The sequence below is a fragment of the Cygnus atratus genome, chromosome 1 (assembly GCF_013377495.2).
Source record: "Cygnus atratus isolate AKBS03 ecotype Queensland, Australia chromosome 1, CAtr_DNAZoo_HiC_assembly, whole genome shotgun sequence".
Classification (NCBI taxonomy): Eukaryota; Metazoa; Chordata; class Aves; order Anseriformes; family Anatidae; genus Cygnus; species Cygnus atratus.
Genome location: NC_066362.1, coordinates 64,372,907 through 64,393,241, shown reverse-complemented (window position 1 = coordinate 64,393,241; position 20,335 = coordinate 64,372,907). Strand labels below are relative to the sequence as shown.

General features: G+C 47.1%; 1 protein-coding gene across 2 annotated transcripts in view; it reads right to left on the bottom strand.

The window, feature by feature from the left end:
- The window catches only part of IQSEC3 (IQ motif and Sec7 domain ArfGEF 3), a 97,207-nt gene that overhangs the window by 13,216 nt on the left and 63,656 nt on the right, over positions 1-20,335 (bottom strand). Inside the window, exons 4-5 of one of the 2 annotated variants that reach the window (XM_035550876.1) lie at positions 13,874-14,967; positions 9,528-9,689 (exon numbers count right to left, since the gene is read on the bottom strand). In XM_035550876.1, coding sequence (XP_035406769.1) covers positions 9,528-9,689; positions 13,874-14,967 — 1,256 coding nt within the window. Of the gene's footprint in view, positions 1-9,527; positions 9,690-13,873; positions 14,968-20,335 lie in introns of those variants that run through there. The other variant, XM_035550877.1, reaches the window with a different exon arrangement.

Below are 20,335 nucleotides of genomic sequence, written 5' to 3'. Positions count from 1 at the left end.
TGAAGTTACTAGTATGCTAGTATTCAGTCAAATAGTACCACCTGGACATCACAAATGTATTAAAAATTCAATGAATTCATATTTTCTGCCTCCATATCCTCTGGGTGCTAATTCTACCTTTCATTCCATTTATCTTATCCTCTATGTTGTGTTTGGTTTGCCTTTCTCATGTTGTAAATGATAAACTGACCCCAAATTTAGGGTTAGGAGGAAATTTTCCTGAAGACAGCTTGTCTGGGACTGCATGAGGAATGTGGAAAATGAGGTAAGTGGAAAATAGAGGGGGGAGGGGATTAGCTTTCTTCTGGATTCTTCCAATTCCTAGTGTTCCTGGAAATTTTACCAACTGAACCTTTGCAAATAAAGGTATGTGCTCTAATCAGTTTCTTCTGCTTCCTTGCTGTGATATCCTGGAAAATTCGCTGTTAGTGTTTGCAATAGTTCTGCAGTTTGCTGTAGGCAGTGTTTTGTGAGCTAGGCTGTTGAATACTATGTGCAGCCTTGCTAGAACAAAAAATTGTTACATGATGCCTCTAATGGGTGAGGGATACGGTTCAAATGCTCTGAGACCTTTTCCTATTCCTGCATTCCCCCAGTGAAGAGCTGAAATATTGCTAAACCAGAGTAACACCCACAGAATACCTTTCCAAGAGCTCTGGACGAATGTAGGGTGTTCAGCATCTTCTAAGGGTGGAGTAGTTATAATCTCAACCAAGAAACACGGTCTCTTTCCCCGCACAAATTCCATATAATCAAAATGTAGGTGGTCAAGAGCAAGGGCAGAGAATCAATGGGCCTGCTCTCACAGGAAATCTTATACAAAATCTTTTTTTTTCCCTCTCCAGGAAGTGGACTGCAGAAGCACTTACAAATCGTTTCTGGCAGCAGTGAAAACTTCCTCTACTGTCCCTTTCCTTTGTTATTTTTATTTTTCTCATACTTGCACTCACTTGTCCCTTGGGTTGCCATCAAGGCATTCTGCTTTTTGGAACTTATCTCTGATACTAAGAAAAGTTTTCTCTGGTTAGTCATTATCGTGTTCACAGCTGCAAACACCTCTGGAGTTGGACCTTTGTTATCATTTTTTAATCCTTTCTGATACATGATGTTTCTCAGCATTGACCCCAACGATTTTGCTATTACTGTCTGCTTCCAGATGCATGAAAGCTAAGTCCTTGCACACACCAGTGAGATCTGCTCAGGTCATCCTTGTAAACCCAATCCACCAGCATTAAATCATGTATCTTTTCCTCCTTCCCTCACTGATCAGTCCATCCCCCTCCATGCCATCTAGTCTAACACATCCTCTGTTTCATGTCCGAATCTCAAATAATAAAGTCAATGCTCTTGAAACAGAAGGCATCAAACCTCTGTTAGGACAAGCAGTGCAAGGCAGCTGTTTATAGTTCTTTTCAAACTCAAACAGGTATTGCTACATGAGTTATGTACTGCTTCTCCTCTGAGATTTTTGTGCACAGAGTGACAGATGCAGGTTTACTTTGTAAATTCTAAGAGGAAACTCCTGGGAGTCCCTTATGTTTGTCCCTCAGCCCAAAGAAGGGTGTCCCCTTGTCCTAGCTCCTGAGAGATGTTGACCAGGCAGAAAGGACAGGTTAGAAAGAAAGTTTGACTTTAGCAAATCTGAGCTTGCATTTGATTTACCTGTCAAAGCCTGTGCCAAAGGCCTGAGAAATAGCTCCAAGAGGAGGCACCAGATATGCTACTGCTTTCTGCTGCTAGACCGACAGTAAAAAGAATGGTGGATCATAGTTTTCGGATATTTTTTGTGACACAGCAAAGTCCATTCAAAGGGCCAGAGAGCCTTGTGCCTTGGGGCTGCCTTGTTCCTGCTCCTGTTCTAGGTGGCTACACATTTTTGCTGTCTTGCCTGACCTCAGATTCCTGTGCCAGCTCCCATTAACTTTCTGAAGGCACTGTCATGCCCATGTACGAACTCCCCTGAAATGTAATGCAGCTTCTCTCTGGGAGGTCTTTTCTTCCCGAAACAGAGACCCTGGAAGCTGACACACAATATATTGGCAAGCATACTGCAAAAAGTACATTCATCTCATCAGCCTTCAGAGCTGCAATGTAAAAGGCAGCAGAACCACATGCATGAGGAGGCTGTCTCTCCCCCAAACTGGATTTGCCAATGTAAAAGACAAAGGATGAGCAGAGAGGGCTCTCTGCATCCAAGGAATAAACCAGCAGCTTATGTGTATGTGCCAAAACCAGTGCTGAGTTCATTTTTCCACAAACAGCAGCATGCTTGTGAGATGCCTATTCCAGGACCACCAGGAGGCCTGAAGGATAAAAAGCAGGGGTGAAGGAAATGCCTTATAAAATCTCCTCCTGTTTTAGTTCTTTCTCTCCCATGGACTTGCAACAAGCAATGTGAGTTTTTCTCACAGGACATCCATAGATGTGTTTAGCCCACTACCTGCAGGACAGGACTTTGGACCTTCGGTTCCTGTTGCTGAAGTGAGGAAGAAAGGTGCTGGCACCTTGCCTCATAAACAATGTGGTGCCAACTGCCCAGGGGGAGCTTGGTCTGTCCCGAGGCACTCAGCAGACTGGCACCTCGTAACTGCAGAGAACTGCACTCCCAGTGTCAGGTGATGGGACCACAGGGTGGGATCTAGTTGCACCATTTTGCCCTGTTGTTCTGTCCATGGTGGCTGTGCTGCCTCCTAGGCTGCAGGGCATGGGTCCCCCTTAAAGTGGGTGGACACGGTGGCATCGGGGCTGTGAGGATTTAGCACAGGGCTAAGCACAACAAAAAAGCCTTTTGGCAAAAGGATTTAGAGAAGGCAAGAAGCAGCTGTATCGTGTGGGGCTGGGATCTGCTTGCCCAAGCGTAATGACCTATTTTCCAGCTTTTCCACTCAGGTGACAATGCAGCAGGAGCTGGGCTGCAACTAAAAGCGTCTGTAATGAACCTGCAGCCCATGCTCAGGGAGGGGGCAAAGGGGGAGGCAGTCAGGTGGAAAGTTTAAAACCACAAGGCTCAAAGATCCTAATAAAAGCCATCCCTCTTCTCAGCATCCCTACCCTTATGCTCTTTCTGAAGACAAACCCGGCTTAGGGTGAGCTGCAGAGGAAGAGGTCAGCTCCCTGCGAAAAGGCTGCCCTGCAGGGGTTAACTGAGGCCCACAGTAAGAAAAGTGAGTGGGGCTCACTGATTACTTGCACCAGCAGGCAGGGGCATGTGTCCCAGTCCTGCCCTCCATGCAGCACCTCTCCCTGCTCTCCTAGTGCTAGGGCAGTCTCTGCAATGGACACCATGGCCCACACCAGCCCATCCTCTGTAGGAGGTGCTGTGCTGCATGTGTTGCCTGTTCTCCTCTGGGGCTGCCATGCCTACTTGTCCTCCCAGGACTGCTGGTAGCCCGCATGGCTATTTACTTGGGCATCCACACCTGCCTAAGTGAGAAATCGATGCCCTGACTTGGGCCAAAGCTGTCTTCCAAAGTGGAAAGCTGTTTCCACTCCAGACATGTCAGCTGTGCAGAAGAGTTCTGCCCATCTTTCATCTCCCCCTCCAGGGGACATCACGAGCTTCTGTGCAAGGAAAAAACAGCATTTCCCTGGGCAGCCAAGCAGGTTCAAGCTGTACCTTCAGCCCTTGCAGCTTGGCATGGGAAAGCTTCTCTTGTTCACAAGCCTGATCTGTGCCACAGCTCTGCTTGCAGCAGGAGGTCAGAACTGCCTAACATGTTCTTCCCTCTGTTCTCTGTTTCCATTGCATCGTTATCTATTGCTCCACAGCACAAGCGGCAGCACTGTGCTGCTCAAACCCTCCTGTAACACAAGTCCCCTACTGATCCTCTGTAACGTCCTTAGTGAGAAGGGGAAGGTAGGCTAGTTTGGGCCTACCTGTCAAGTTCACTCTGCCAGTCAGAGGAATCTAACGCTTCTTTGAAAAGACAGCCTCTTAGCTGGGTTTCCAGCTCTGAATTTACACTCCCAAGAGCAGTTTTTCTCTCCCTGACTTCCCAGGAGAGAAAGAGAAGACACTACCAGCTTGACAGACACGAGAGCTGCTCACCCGCAAGGGAAGTGTGTCTAACAGCAACTCAGAGTCTAACAGGAACCAGCCCCCGATTCAGCACAATGTCTCCTCTGCTTGAACCCCTGCCCCTTTCCACTCTGACAGCAAATGCACCAGGACAGCCACTTCTGCACTTCCAAGTCCCATGACCTGAGCACAGACCATCCAACATCACCAGCTCAGCTGACTCCATTCATGGCATCACTCACGTTATCTTGCTCATGAATGAACTATAAAGGGAAAAAAATCCTGAGTCAGAAACATGTGTAGGGGAAGAATGAACTAAAGTGAAAGAAAGGATGAAGGTGAACAAAAGCAACAAACACAGAATGAAGAGTGCACAAAAAGAAATAAACAAGACATCTGAGCAGGTAATACAAAAGAAAGAAAAGATGTAAGAAAGATAATATGCCTCATTTAAAAAGTGTTAATGCATTGGCCCTGACTTTTTCAAAGTAACAAAATGATTTTCCCACAACACTGGACAGGCAGATTTGATAAAAACTGCTCAGTACTAGAACAGTGCTCTAACAGCCCAGGCTATCTCTCTGCAGCTGTATTCCCTGGACTGATAAATCCTGAAACCCTGGAGTAGGTCCCCAGGGACTCCTCACAGCTGGCTGCAGGTCAGGTTGTGAAAGCTGATTCTCACAAGGAGAGGCTGGATCTTGCTGTGGGGTGCTTGACCACCATAAGTGGATCTTCCTGTGGTTGGATGCTTAAAATTGGTTACAGATGGGATTTACTCCCGTAACATAAAATATTTAAAGCTAGATGTCCAGCCTAAACTAGCACAAAGAGAAAAACAGCACTCGAGAGGCCTGTGTCTCTCCATTGACTAAAGGAATTCATAAACTGAGAGCTGATGCTGAACTTGGTGGTAGTTAACAATAGGTGAGATACATCCTGCTTTTAAAGATTGAAGCCTTGTCTGCAAGGGGAAAATACATACTGCATCTCCCTAAAAAAAAAACAACAACAGTTTAGGGAGATTGAGAAGTTTAGTGTTTTCAAAGGATGTGTGCCAATTGTAGTTAGATACTCTTGAAAATCCCCTACGCTCTCCCTTGTTCCTCTGGTTAGTGTGTATAATTACCTGTGAGTTATCCAGACACCTTTTCTGGGTTCCAAGAAAATCAATTAAAGTTTGAAAGATAGAGTGGGAGGATGAAAGGGAGAACACAATTTGAGGATGTTTAGGGGTTGGACAGCAGGTGTGAGAAGCCAAAACAGCATACCAAAAGGCTTAAGCCTCTTACTATGTTTATCCCCACTCACCCCCCACCATGCACATCAGAAACTTTGCAACCAGCTTGATGCATCTCTGGAGGTTTGCATTCGCTAGGTGGGATCTTCTTCACAGTGCCAAATGCCACTGCACACACCCGAGCTCTGTTGCCTGACTCCAGGAACAGGCAGCAGTTGGCTTGTTTGTCACCTAGCACCGCTCCAATACCCATGGAAGCCAAGAGAAGTTTGCAGAGTAGAGACTAATGGCTGGACTTACAGCTGAGTCTGGAGTTTATAACCCGGGCAGCTCTACCCAACCTCCAAATGCACAAGGGAGGCTGAGGCTTTTGTAGATGTTTTAAAAGCTGTCCTATTATTTATTCATGCGCTTGAGTTAATTCAACCTGGCTGCAATAGAAACAATGCTTACAATACACATTTCTAACACAAGTTTTCACATCAAGCGAAAGCTAAACTAACACAGCAAGTGGCATCAATAATTGAAATTGCTTTCGGGAGGGGAGAGGATGAGCCAGAAAGGCTCCAGGGCCAGGCCTGGGATGTGAAGGAGCAGAGACATCTCTCCCTACACAGAGGCTTGCTCCGTGCAGGTGGTTAGTACCTGTCCAGTGGCTACAGCCCGCTAATGGCCATTCTGCCTGTGCATTTGAGCTTGCCCAGCAGTGCCTGTTCTCCTTCTGCCCAACGGACAGAAGAAGGGTCACTTGCACCACAAAAATGAGAGTGAGATTAAGCGGGTTGTGCAGAAGCTACATTAGGAGCTATCCTGACTGCCATATGCTCTCAGGGGAATACCATGTATCCTAATACTGGCTTGCAAAGATGTGGGGACTGCAAGACAAACATTGCAGAGTCCATTCCCCCAACCTGTGCCAGTGCTTCTGAGCTAGTCTGATATGGGAGTTGTTCTTTATTCACACCAGTGAAATGAGAATCAAACTAGGTCTTAGCCAGTTCTAAAATGCCAGAACGTCTTTGAGCTGCCTCATGCACACGCACAAACAGCTCAGAAATAGTGGCTAGCCCTTGAGCTATAGTGCACTGGAAAATGCCAGCACACTGCACAGCACTACCAGCCCTCTTCTTCCTCCTTCAAAGACAGCAAAAACATCCAGGGTGATAATCCTGGGTGAGGATTTCTTCTGGCAATGCCTTGTTTCCATGAACGCTACACCACTGTGTGTGCAGTCATTGCCCAGACAGCTCTCACAAGCAGCTGATGAAAATTTGCTTGCAAAACCCACCAGCCATTGCTATCCGCAAGCTCAAAACTAATAGACAAGAGAATAAAAGTACCTGCAAACAGCACAGATGCAACTAGCAGAATGTGTTTGGCAATCTTTCTGTCTTTTTTCCCTTCCTGTTGTAGAACATTTTGTGTATATTTTATGTCTACTTTTACCTTTGCCTTTAAGGAAGACAAGTCAGCAATTTATTGTGAAGAGGGTATGGCAGCATGAATTGTTAGTGCAAGAACATTATCTGTTGCTTGGAGAGATCAGATACAGGTCTGAACCCTGAATTCAGACTATTCAGACTCAGTTGTTTAAAGACACAACCTCAACAACTTCCTACCTCTGAGCCTTGCTTTCTCCATCTGTAAACAGGACAGCAGGAGAAGTCCTGTATAGTACATTTGGCATGCTACACTGAGAGACACAGTGGAAACTGAGAGTAATGAGGATGATGGAGTACAGGCACAGTTTAAAATGTCTCTCCTGCAACATCCAGAGACAATACAGGCAACTACACAGCAGCACCTGAGCATTGAGGCTGGGAGGCAGACACCAACCTTTGCAACAGGGACTGTTCCCAGGAGCTGCTGACACAATCTGTAGTCACAAGTGAAATGAAGGAACATGATCATTTGCAGGGATCAAATTTAGGACTACAAAGAAGTGCCAGGCCATTGCTATTGCAAGATCTCCCTGTCTGTGCAAAGTCTGGCTTTGGACTTCAGCAGAGTATCTGTCAGGGGCAGCAAGCCCACACCTTGCTTGCTGGAGAAAAAGAAGCAATGACTTTTAATTGGAGCTCTCAGCATGAAGAGACTGGAGAAAACGTGTCTCATTGCTGGCCAAATCACTGCCCATAAGGAATATTAAAAATAGGGCTGGACCAAAGGTGAGGTACCCGCAGCAATAGGTAGCAGCAATTGCAGCAGGAATGGATTTTGAAATTTGGGCCCAAATTTGGCTGCTGAACTGGCATCCTCCCCACACAGAGCACTGTCTTCAGCGTTGGGGCCCCCAACATAAGACATGGACCTGTTGGAGCGAGTCCAGAGGAGGGCCACGAGGATAATTAGAGGGGTGGAGCACCTCTGCTTTGAAGAGAGGCTGAAGAAGTTGGTGTTGTTCAGCCTAGAAAAGAGAAGGCTCCAGGGAGACCTTATAGAAGCCTTCCAGTACCTAAAGGGGGAGTACAGGAAAGCTGGGGAGGGACTCTTGGTCAGGGAGTGTAGTGATAGAGCAATGGCTCTAAAAGAGGGTAGGTTTAGATTAGATATTAGGAAGAAATTCTTTACTATGAGGGTGATGAGGCACTGGCACAGGTTGCTCAGAGAAGCTGTGGCTGCCCCATCCCTGGAAGTGTTCAAGACCAGGTTGGATGGGGCTTTGGGCAACCTGGTCTGGTGGGAGGTGTCCCTGACCACAGCAGGGGGTTGTAATTAGATGATCTTTAAGGTCCCTTCCTTCCAACCCAAACCATTCTATGATTGTATGGCGATTCTACATTTTTTCTGTGGAGTAGGAATGGCATGTGTGTTGGATTTAGGGTTTCTGTTGGTCTTGGTTCATGAGACCCGTGAAATTCAAGGGAGATGGAGTTAACATCTTGGAGAGTGAGAGAATATGACAAAGGATCCAGTATAAAGGACTCCCTGCCTAATGGAAAGGCAGCTCTCAGTAAGAACTGTGCTGCTGCCTAATGAAAGAAAGAATTAGCTGAGTGCTGATTATCTCTAGAAATGTCCCTGAATGAGCTTGTTGCCCCCTGACCACACGCATCACATCACCACGCATGGCAGCCCTCACGTTCACACTCTGGCACAAACTCCCCTTGCCATCACTGCTGTGGCTCACAGGGTTAGGCAGAGGCAGTGTACCAGTGCTTTTTATCATATAGAGAGCTGTGCTTTCTCCTTCTCCCTTATCTGAATGGCAAGAAGTAGATCAGGACCAAGCAGGAAATGAAGGCTCATCTTGGTTCCCCAGGGCTGTCTTTGCAGAAAGCATGTCATCTTGGACAATGTTCAGAAAAATGGGTAAGATGCTTTTCTTCCCAACACTTCTATGCTGCTCCTGTGATGCCCACAGCAGGGGGCTGACAAGTTAGCAATAGTTAGCAACATGGAAGGCAGAGCAATAGGCAGGCACTGAAGTAGCATGAATGGGTCTTAGGTGTTTCCAGCATTTTGCAGCCCAGATTGCAAGGCCTGAAAAAGAAGGTGTAGGCTGAGAGATGCATGGCTTGTGTGAGCAGGAGAGGGTCACAGTGAATGAACTGAAGGGAACAATCCAGCAAAGACAGCCACTGAACAGAAGCAGGGAGGATACCTGACATCTTGTTCAGAAAAGAGACAGCTCAGCCCACTGGAGTTTTTGGAATGGGAATGTTCCTCAATGCCCTATGACTAACAGACTAAACCATTAGCAGCATGCTTCCTCATGCAGGCCTCTTCATCACCACCAACAGGACCATCTCCCTTCTTATTTTCTCCATTGAGCAGCTGGAAAAACTGAAAATCCCACCCACTGCAGACCTGGACAACAAAAGAGCCATGTGTGGAGCCAGCATTTTCTGTTTGCTGCTGGTCCAACAGCAAGGAATAGATGCTTCTCCTCCTCTGCCTCTCTCAGCACTTTGCAGAAAGCATCAGAGGTGCTTTATCTGGATGGGCTGAGACTCCAACCACAGAGTTTCCCAGCCACAAAACCTCCTAGCATCACTAGTCTTACTCCCTGATGGTGCTGAGCTCTTGCTAGCAGATGGCAGGCCCTCTGGGAAGGAGAAACTGAAACAAAAGACTTGCTGATACAAAGGGGCAAACACATTGCTGGGAAATGAAATAAGAGGCAGTAGAGAGGGAGTGGGAATGGTGAAGTTCTCACAAAGATGGAGGGGCATGGAGGACAGGGTGCTTGCTGGTGCAGCCAGAGGCAAGGTGGGCTGGTGACTTCTTTACAGGGCAGGGAGGAGAGGAAGAGGCTTCCACACTTACTCCAGGACATCTCTGTTGAACTGTTTCTTGCTGTTGCCCAGGAACTCCCCAATCATCTGGCGGCTGAGGCCCTTCCGCTGGAGCAGGAAGTGTGCCACTCCAATGGGGGTATCCGGGATGAAGCCTCGGGAGATCAGGAACTGGATCCCTTTGTCTGGGTTTCTGAAAAGGAAGGACAGAGACATGGTGAGCTAGCAGGACCTCTTTGAGGCATCATCTCATGACTTACAGCATTGCAGCCCTCAGTATGTGCAAGGACCAGGGATGAGAGCTGGGCATGTGTCCCTTCGCTACTGTCTCAAGAAAGCTGCAGTTGCACCTTGTGTAGGGCAGACGAAGGCAAAGGAAAGCCTTAGAAGACATTGCTGCCATGAGCAAAAGAGGTTCAAGACACAGAGGGGAATAACCAAAGGTGGGACACATTTTCTGTAGCAAAAATTCATTCTGTTTTTCATACATTTTTACTGCTCAGTGTGGAGTGACACTTTCTGCTTTCCTCACTTGAAATCCTATGCTCATATTTGCATTATTTCTTCCTCTAGTTTTCCCCACCCTTAGCTGTGTTTTTCTTCCCTTCTCTATTGATTTGCCCCCTCAGGCAGAAATCTGTGCGTGTGTGTAGGTGGATGAGAGCATGCACCTGGAGAACGCCTTGTCAGAGCTGGGAGAGAGCTGTGCACGGCTCTCAGACTGAGGGCTTTTCTCCCTTGCTGGCTGCGGGTGCCCCTCTGACATCAGGCTGGGTGCTGAGTGGGCCCACCTGCCTGTTTGGGGGAGTGTTTTTCTGCTTGAGAGGAGTGCCGGTGTCTGTGCCTGCCTCTCAGGGTGTAGTGTGTGTCTCTACAAGTACACACATCCACGTGTGTCCATGTCCCCTGTACATGCAGATTTCTCTTGTACCATACAAGTTCCTAGGGGCCTGTTGTGTCCACACAATTTGCCTTTTTCCACATGTCTCCTATAAGGACACATGCTTCTATGCACCCTGGGAGTGGTCTTGAGTCTATGGGGGTGCCTGTCCTACAGCACACACCAGAATGAGTGTAAGGGTGCATCATGCAAGGGGGTTTCTTCCTATACCTCAGTCTGTCCCACTGAAGGGCCTCAGTCATGGTACACTATTGCTGAGGGGAATTAGTGCAATGCCTGGAGGATTTCCACATTCCTTTCATTCTCTGAGCAGGTGAGTGGGGAGAGGTGAGAGGGTAGCACCCTTATGAGATGGAAGGAAGGATGACATACTTCCACCATTAACCCAAATTCAAGGATCTTTGTCAAGGCTCAAGGACTGAGTTTGCTCAGGCAGCTTCTTGGGGTGAGGAAAGGATAGGATGAGATCTCTGAGCACATGAATGCATGATATGTGCAGGCACAGACTGTGACACCGTCAGGTGGTGAAGGATGTGGGTGAGCAACATATGTCTAGCTATAAGGGGATCAGCACTCAGGAGAATGGCCTGCTCCCTATAGGGGCTTCATGGTTATACAAAAAGTAGTTGGAAGTAGTTGGGCTTAAAATAGTTCTGCTTACTCTGTAATGTCACCAAAAAAATATCCTGGGCAGTGTGGCATCCTCAGGAAAAGTGTCTGAGAGAACAAGTCACCCCATTAAATTTACAAACAGGAGAGCTGCAAGATCCAATGTTGAAAACCCAGGCCTTCTTCAAGGAAAAGCAACAAGGTCCCTTCTGTATTATCATACAGATCTCCTGTCACCTCTGAAGAGCACAGGCAAAGTTCTCTGCTAAGTGCGAGGGTTAGATGGTCATGGTTGAAGTCAAGCTCAGCAACAGAGGTCCATAAAATGGACCTCCAAGTGCATACTTCAGTGTTTGGCAAGCATCAGTATAGTGTTCAGGGCAAGAGGATGTTTTCAGCTTCACCGGTGTGACTCCTAAGCCACTGGACTGACTTTGGATTCATTCCAGAGGAACCAGGAGCTGACTGTGGCCAGGAAAATGCAGCTCATACACTGGTATAAATATGAAGATTTCAGAAGGGATGGCACACACAAAGTGAGAGGATGTAGGATAAAACAGTCCAGCTCTGACAGCCCTCCTGCACTGCCTAGACTGTAACTCAAATATACATGAACACACAATTCTTTCACTAACAGCAGCCTTACATCAGCCTTTCCCCAAATTCAAGTTGTTCCCCACAAAATCCTGATAGTGATACAGCATCTCTGCCACTAAACACGTGCAGATGTATCTCATATACTGCAGCATGTGGCTTTTACCAGATGTGAAGCAAATAGCTTCATTTCCGCCCCTCCTGAGCTTGGTCCTTGCTATTCCCCTTAGTGTTGCAGGGGTGTTAAGCGCGGCCAGCAAATGCTGCGGGATTCCTCACGTCCTGCTGGCTTTCCCTCTGCCCACGCAGCCAGCTGCCCACACACGCTGAGTTATTGCAGCAGTGCTGCATAACGAGGCACTCTCCGTTCCAGGGATTCCACCCCCTCGCTGTGGAGGGGGCACAGGGAAAGTGCCACAGCAGCGCAGGATCGCTCCCAGGGGCCTGCTCCGAGCCAGAGCGCTGCTCACAGAAAACGCCGTGCGAGGCCGGACGGACTGTGGCAGATGGATTGGGGTGCACTATAGTGTCACAAGGGGAGCCATACGTCCCTTAGCTTTCCACCCTTTCTCCCTATCCTCCAACGTTTTGTCAGGAAAACTGAGCCTCACAGGTTACTGGCACTTTATTTCAGCAGCGAGTTTCAAGGCAGCAGGGGAGGCCTGGCCAGGAAGTTGTGTTTTGTAGCTCTGCAGTGTTACTCAGTCTTCCAGCCCACGGGGACCTGCAAGATGCAGTGAACCCAGGTCGCTGAATGAAGGAGGACAGCAAAGCCGCTTCCCCAAACGACCTGGTGTTGCTAATCTGTCACATGAATATGTGCCAGGCAGGCTTCGGGAGGAGTGGCTGGGAAAAGACTTCACTCCTGTTTTATCATCACATCAGTGCTCATGTCAGCTCTGCAGGAACCAAAGAAAAGTACACTGGGTGTAGGAACTCCTGCCAAGTATGGCTGAAAATACTGAAACTTAGTTTGCAGAGATGTGAGCCCCATGTCCACCTCCAGAAGGACTCCTATTCCAACACAAACACCACAACATCTGTGTGGGGATGGAACTATCTCTATCATAATCAGCCCCCATCTGTCCCCAGTGCCTACCTTCTCTCATTCGAGCCTGCCTGCATTGTTTAGGCAAATCTGTGCGCGGCCAGAGCCTGACTTTGATATATACATGTGAACCCACCTGTTCACAACCTAATCTCAGAGCTAGTTGTTCTCCTCAGTATTCTCCTGAGTTCTCTATGAGACCCAAGTCTGTCTGTTCTTACACCATTTCAGCTCTGTATGTGCTCTGTGTCCAGCCCTCTCATCCAGATTCCTGCCTCCTGGAGTCCACAACCTCCATCCTACACATATTTAAACCCTTTATTGCTTCTTGTCTGTACAAAACTTTTGTCTATAACCGTGTAAACCTCTGTCCTTGCTCTAACAAAAAGGCCCATGCTAATGTGTGGCAAAGCATTTTGCTTGTATGTGTGTGTTACATTCCCAGCACCTTCCTCAGGGGACTCAAATGGAAACGAAGACAGCGTGAGATAAGGGTGTAATGATGGGGCAAAAAAAAAAACTATTTCTCATGGCTTGGTTTGATGAGAAATGTCTCATTGAAAGACAAAGTGCAAATCTAAAGCTCCTTATTGGAGCTCAGCTGCTTTCTGCCAATCTACAATAGGCTATGTGTAACCCTTCGAGTTCACCTCTTCTGAATATACTCTCTGAGCTGCTCTGCTTTTGCTTTCACACCTACAGCCTTTTCATAGGATATCGGACTCAGATGTGTGAGAGACTGAGATGACTAAACCTGGTCTGTCAGGTGAAAAAAATCCACCCAAATATCAGAAGGAAAACGACAGCCAGAGCATTCATACTGGGATCATTAAGATCAGCTCTACTTCTCTCTTTCTTTTTCCTTGGAAATGCCCTATTTTAAGAAACCGAGGCTGGTTTTACATCCCCAGCTATGCTTGTGGCTTTGCAACAGAATGGAGCAGGATGCCAAATGGACAGCAACTGAAGGTTCTGAATTCAGGACAGCATGGAGCACTGGGCTTGTTCCCCTGTTGGGCAAAAGATCAGAACAGCACTGGGGAAAATTTAGGGAAAAAGCCACTGGGCAGCCACCTGGTGGTCTGCATTGGATGCTGAGAGGGTCATGCCCTTGAACATGAAAGAACTTCCCCACAGATCTAGACCTAGACCAAGAGCCTGCCATCATCTATTCTTGTGAGGCATGAAGTAGTCTGTGAAACACAGAAGATGAAGAGTCACTTACATATTAAAGAGATTCAGCCCAATGCGGTAGAGGCGCTTCCTCATGGTGTCTGTGGAAAGTGTGGGGGACTTGCAGCTAGCTGGGTTCTCACAATGGTACCGTGGGAGGCTGAGGATCATGGCTTGCAGTGCTTCTTTTGAGGACACCTCAGAAGCTGATTTTGCTGAAGTGGAGGTGCTACTGCTGCTCAGCTGCTCTGAGTTGTCTGCATTCTCAGACTCGGAGCCTTTGCTTTGCCCTGTCTCATTGTTAGCATCGAGCTGGAGCTTCTGCACTGCCATCTGCCCAGGCTCTGCACTGCTGTCCCCCGTGCCATTAGTGTTGACATTCACCTCGGTGAAAGTGTGGCTGTTCTGGAGAGTTCTGGATTCAGGTAAGCTCTCTGGGGCAGCCTGTGGTTCACTGGTTTCTCCCTCCCCTTCTCCTGGGCTTTCTTCAGCCTTGGTGGCTTGAGAGAGCCCAGCCTGGGCATTGTTGCTGAGGCAGTTTGCCATGGACACCGAGGTAGACGATGAGACAGAGATATTCTTGTTGTCAATCTGGACCGTGACATCTCGAAAAGCCATCATGAGAGTGCTGCTGCTCTTAGGCAGGGTATCTGGCAGGAGCCCTTCCTCTTTCTCCTTGTCCTGCAGCTCAGCTTCTAAGTCTTGGTTTGGCTGCATTGAGCTGGCACTGAAGGTCTCTCTTATCTGGTATGAGCCTCCATCTTGTAGCGAGCACATGGTCTTCAAGCTCCAAGTGCTAAGGGCATCATCAATAGACTTGGCCAGAGACTGAACTTGTTCTGTGAAGGAGTCCTCCAGCTCAGTCAGTGCCCCGCTGATTGTGGCTGGCAAAGATGGGGACCTCACCAGTGGGATGCCCACGAAGTTGTACCCTTCTACGAGGGCTTTCTCAGCAGAGAAGCTCTCGGAGTTCTGGACCCGGACTTTCCTCAGAGATATGCGGCGTGGCATGCGGCTCTCCAGCAGTGAGTTGCGGATCTTCTCAAAGTTCTTGCTGAGCTGGTATTGCCGGAAAGCAGTTTGGATGGTGCAGGCTGCCCTACGAGACACCAGGTGACCTCCGTATTTGTGCTCTAGCATTTCAATCTGAAAGATACACAAAGAAGAGAGGTTTTTTGTTAGTTTACTTGTTGAATACAGTTGATGGATTTCCATGACCCCACTTGCTACACTGATTTGTCTGTAATGACTGTCAGAGGAACTTTTAATATTGAACTAGCCTTTTCCTACATTGTTGTGCCCTTGATATCAACAGAAGGCCTCCCTTTGGGCATGGCTGTTTCAAGCATCAGCATTGTGAGCTTCCTCACAGCTGTGTCATGATCATGTCCCCTCCTAGAGTGCTACCCATATGAGCTAGAGCCTGGAAGTGCCCTTCCTTCGCATTCCCACTTCTGACGGTCTTCAGGGCAGGCTCTTCTCTGCAAATACACTATTCCAGCAAATGTGTCTTCCTGCTCAGCAGTGCTCTGTCAATGTCAAGCATCCCTTGTCTCAGAGTGCTACTATGCTCCTCCCATCCTTAGTCACCTCAGAAAATACTCCCAGGAGAAAGGAGAACCCATTCAGAAAAAGGAAAGAAAAAAAGCAGAAAATGTTGGCTTGATCATAGCAGCTAGCAAGAACCTTCAACTTCTATACAAGTCAGTGGAAGTTGGGTTTGTTCTGTTTCTTTTAGAAAGCTCTCTGAATCCCAGTGTCCTTTCTGATCTCTGAGTATTTCAGGTGTTAACCAGGAGTGAAATGGAAACAACTCAGGAAGAGAACCACTCTCAGTTTTGAAAGGTAAGAAGTTCTGATTTTAAATGTTGAGACATGATACTAAGAACAACTGGTAGGAGGATTTACTCCTTCCAGAGCTGGTAATAACACATACACATGTAAATACATATATATACAGCTAAGTGGCATCTGAACAGGCTTCAAAAAAGCAAGTATATATGGTCATTTTTCTTCCATAGTCTAGTATTTGTACTTCCTGGGAATGCCTTCACTCTTATTTTGCTGCTGGGCCTTCACTAACATACTATAGGAGAATGTTTGCTGCCTTGGTTCCAAGGCAGTGACTGACAGTGGACAAGGTGGGCAGTGTGAAGATGATGGTGGATGATGAGATTGGAGAAAAAAGAAAGATGAATTAAAATTAACTTCACCGAAGCTTTGGCTGAACTCTACATTGTCTGCACTTCACAGTGCAGGGCACAGGTGCAGACTGTAGTGTATATGTGGTTGTGCACATGTGGAAAAGACCATAAAAGGTGAAGAGCAGGACTGAGATAGTGGCAAACTCAGTCCTGAATTAACAGAGGATTCACTACATTGTTCATGTGATGAGTATCCTTATACACAGACACACATTGCTGCCCCTCGAGCTATGCCTTGCTGTCCCAGTATTCACAGGGTGAAGAACAACTGAGCTCACAGATCTGAGGTAAAGTGCAAACTACTTTTGTAGTCAAAGCCAGAGTGAGACACGAGCCCCAGCTCTCAGAGTCATGTCATGTCATCTGCTTCCTTCTTTTTTTTTTTTATAACACTATGCAAGTTGCAGATAAAATCACCAGTGAGTGGCCTGGATACAAGTGAGGGCCTGGAATGACAGCTGTGAGAAGTGCGAATCACCCCTGGCACCTTTCCAATATTAATTCCCCTGGAAGTAGGGGAAGATGATAAGACTTCAGGAGATGACAGCAAGACAGGAATGACATGAGCCCAGACATTCTGCCCCTGCTCTGGTACCCTGGCTGCTGGAATAAGAATCAAAGTCCTTGCCTATTGCCACCCCATCACCACAGGCAGCAATAAACATGGGATCCTGTTGCACTGGATGGGAGGCTGCCATTTCATGGACAGAGCAAGGGGATAACATCCTTTCATATTTCCCTCTGTGGAAGTGAAGAAGGGTCCCTTTGTCTTGCACTTCTGTTTTCTGTTTGCCTTGCCTCTGAATTCATATCTGCCCAAAGCAAGCACGAAAGGCCAGCACTGACAAATACTAGCAATTTGCTTAGCAGTAGGGTCAGTCATGCAGTTGTAGAGGCATCTAGCTCAGATCTCTGCGTACCCCTAAATAAAAAGTATTGGCGTAATATTTGCCCTACTACCTTCCCAAAACGTATCTACAAAACTGGCTTTAAAAAGTCACCTACACGATGATCATGGATTCAGGTTCATTTACTGCAAGACCCATCAGTAAGGTTTTTTTGGAAAACTAACATCTCCACTTATCCCCAGAGTCTGTCTGATGTGGCATGGAAGAGGAATACAGGGACTAGAACTGATTCTCAGCAGTCAGCAGAAGCGATTTGCTAAGTTCCCTGTCCTTAGTTCCAAAATAACCATCTGAAATCCCACCATAGTCCAGCACTCCTGCCACACCTCTTCAAAGTTGGCCTCCCTGGAAAGAGAGTGAGTTATCCCTTGGCCCTTTGTCTTCAGGAGGAAGCTTCATGTAAATACATGCAAATTAAACCAATAACTTGCACAGGCCCAACCCAGACAGTTATTGCTGACAACTGACCATGAGCACTTAATATAATGGTCTGGTTAATCAAAATGTAGAGCTAATTGTGTTGGGAGGGAAAGAGGAACAAATGGGAGGGACAGACACAGCTATTTGAGGAACAGAATAATAGTAAGATACAAAATAAAGCAGAAGCAAGAGCCTTATAATTATCTGAGGTTTCCAAGGAGGTGACAGCCATTCTGAAAACGTGAAATTCATATGCTCTGATCTTATTAGAGGCCAAGACAAGATGTCACTGCTGATCTGAAGTAAAAGGCCAGTTTCTCTCATGCAAGGACAGTTCCCTAAAAGGCAGATTTTAATAACTAAGAGGAGCGATCCTTCAAAAAGTCTAAAGGAAAGGCACAAGCTGGCAGTACCCTGACAAAACTATCACAAGTTTTCCTGCAGTCTGTTATCTCAGCCTTCCCAAAGGACTAAGGCATTAAGGAGCAGAACAACATGCAAAGTGAGAAGACTCCCAACCTAGTCTGTTCTCCAGTTCATACCGGGAGTGCAAGGGCAGGTTCTGCATGTGGCGTGTAGCCATCCAGCCCTGGCCAAAGCAAGGGGCATTTTACAGTGTCTTGCAGCTGGCAGAACAAAGTCCAAGGGACTGTTTTAAAGGATGCTTGAGATGACTGGCAAAGCCAGAAGCAGCACACCCATAGAGCAGTGCCCTCCTCACCTGTGCTCTGCAGGAATGGGTCTCTGTCTCTCTCCCCTTGATGTAGCCCAGCCATTTATGGTTTACTGATGTCTGAGACAATCACATTTGCTACCAGGTCTAGCTAACCAACCCTCCAGAGGAATTAAGGATTTCACACAGCTGTTGGTCTGTTTTCCTCCTCTCAAGAGGAAGAAAGGGCATCCATTAGCACACCACAGCAGTCACAGGTAATGGAGATGTATGTCTGGCTTGCTGCAGGAAGCTTCCCTGCCCATTTGAGGGGCGAGAAAGGCCAGACATGATTGGCCTTCTCTCACTCCTAATAAACCCTATGAATCACAAGTAATTGCCTACTTAAAGCTACTGTTCTCTGGGGAATGATCCGACAGCCGGCGCCAAAGGAAGGGAAAAGCAAGAGGGGGGCAGGGGGGATTTCAAAGAATAATTAGCTTAATACATTTCTGGGCCTCAACACAAACACTCAGTCTGAGCAATTCAAGCCTTGTGGCTGAATTATAAATGGCCGGGAAATATCCATTGCCACGAGAGATTGCACATGAAGGGAGCTTTAACAAGGTCAGCCTAAGGCAAGCTTAAGTGTCAGGCCTGGATACGGCCAAACAGTTGAGGTACACACCCCATGGCTCTGCTGCCCATCGGCATAAATGCATAAGTCTGCCAGGAGAGAATGGGACTGATCTTACTCTTGGTTAGCATTAGTTTTCCACCCAGGTTGCCACTGAACATGGCTACATGCCTCCATGTTAGCAAGAAGAGAATCAGACTTAGTGACAGAATCTGAGTTGCTTGAGTAAATGTATGTACTGTCAAAAAAAGAAAAATACAGAGCATACATGTTCTCTATCACCCTTTCTTAACATCCCCCCCCCACACACACACACACCAACCTCTCACAATGGAAGGACATTGCTATAAAGGTCATGTGCTAATGGGATGTTTCCCTTCATACATGAGACATCTGTCAGCCCTTCAGCACAGAAAGCTCATCTCTTCTGTGATTTCCATTTTTCCAACAAAGCATAAACAGGAGAACTCACCAACCCGCTAGTATAATCCTGGGGGACAATGACTGGTAGATGAACTGCACCTCCAAGCTGTGCAGAGGAGGCTTTATGCTGCCCTCCTTTCTTAGGAGCACTCAGTCCTCTCCCAAGAGCTAAATGTGACTTCAACTACACTGTGAGGCTGAAGATCTCTCCTTCCACCTGTTTACAATATATTAGTAGTACTTATAGCAAGAAAATTCATGCTGTGACTAGGGAACTACTGTCACAGTGCTGTGAGGGTCTTGTCATCCTTGTTCCTATTCAAGAGAACTCCTCAACAAGTAAGTTGGTAGGAATACCTGTGAAAACACATACTACAGACTGCAAGACTGGAGGAATTAATACTTTTCTCTCATTGGAAATCTCCCCTTCTAGAGCAGGAGGTGATCCACGGAGGACATCCATCAGGCTGCAGAAGCACACATACTATAATCCCCCTTTGCTATGAGAAAAATGGTTTCACCTATGAGACAGGCAAGGTCCCTGCAAGGTCAGTACTGAGAGGCAATGGAATTTAATGAACAAGCAGATAACATGTCTCTCTGTCTCACATGCATCCAGGGCAGGTCTGGCCTCTGCTGCAACAACAGTGATGGGACAATGTGACCTTAAAGCTAAAATAACACAGGACAGACACTCCCCAGGACAAATCGGAGCATCTCTAGGACATTGAAGAGGCTAAGCCCAAATATAGCAGCCAAGATATGGCCCACCCTGAGGATATGTCACATTAGTTTGTGAAGCCAGTTAATTAGTCTCCCTTGTTTCTTTTCCTGGTGTGAAGCAAAAATTCTGTCCGAGCTGGGTATGCAGTATCTGAGAAAGACAGAGCTAAAGAGCCAAGGCCTCTTTTCTACTCAGGAATTTAGTAGGCCAATGATCTGACATATCTGTTTTGAGACAGCAGCAATTCCTTGAGGGAAACGGCAGAGAAATGTCCCAGGAGCAGCAGTTTCTTCTGTGGGAACCTCATTAGCCTAGACCCTTCATCTGCAATAGCACAGCTCCCACTGAATTCTCCCACTGAATGTAATCTGGACAGTGTTGCTAGCACTTGCTTGTCCACTCCATCTCACATCCTGTAGGATCTGTGTATTAGACAGCCTCTAGTTGAGCTGCCATTCCAGGGAAAAGTCAGAAACAATTCTTTAGGTTTTGTTTTGTACAACAGCTCTCCTGGGCTGCAATCTGCAGAGACAAGGGGTGGCGAGG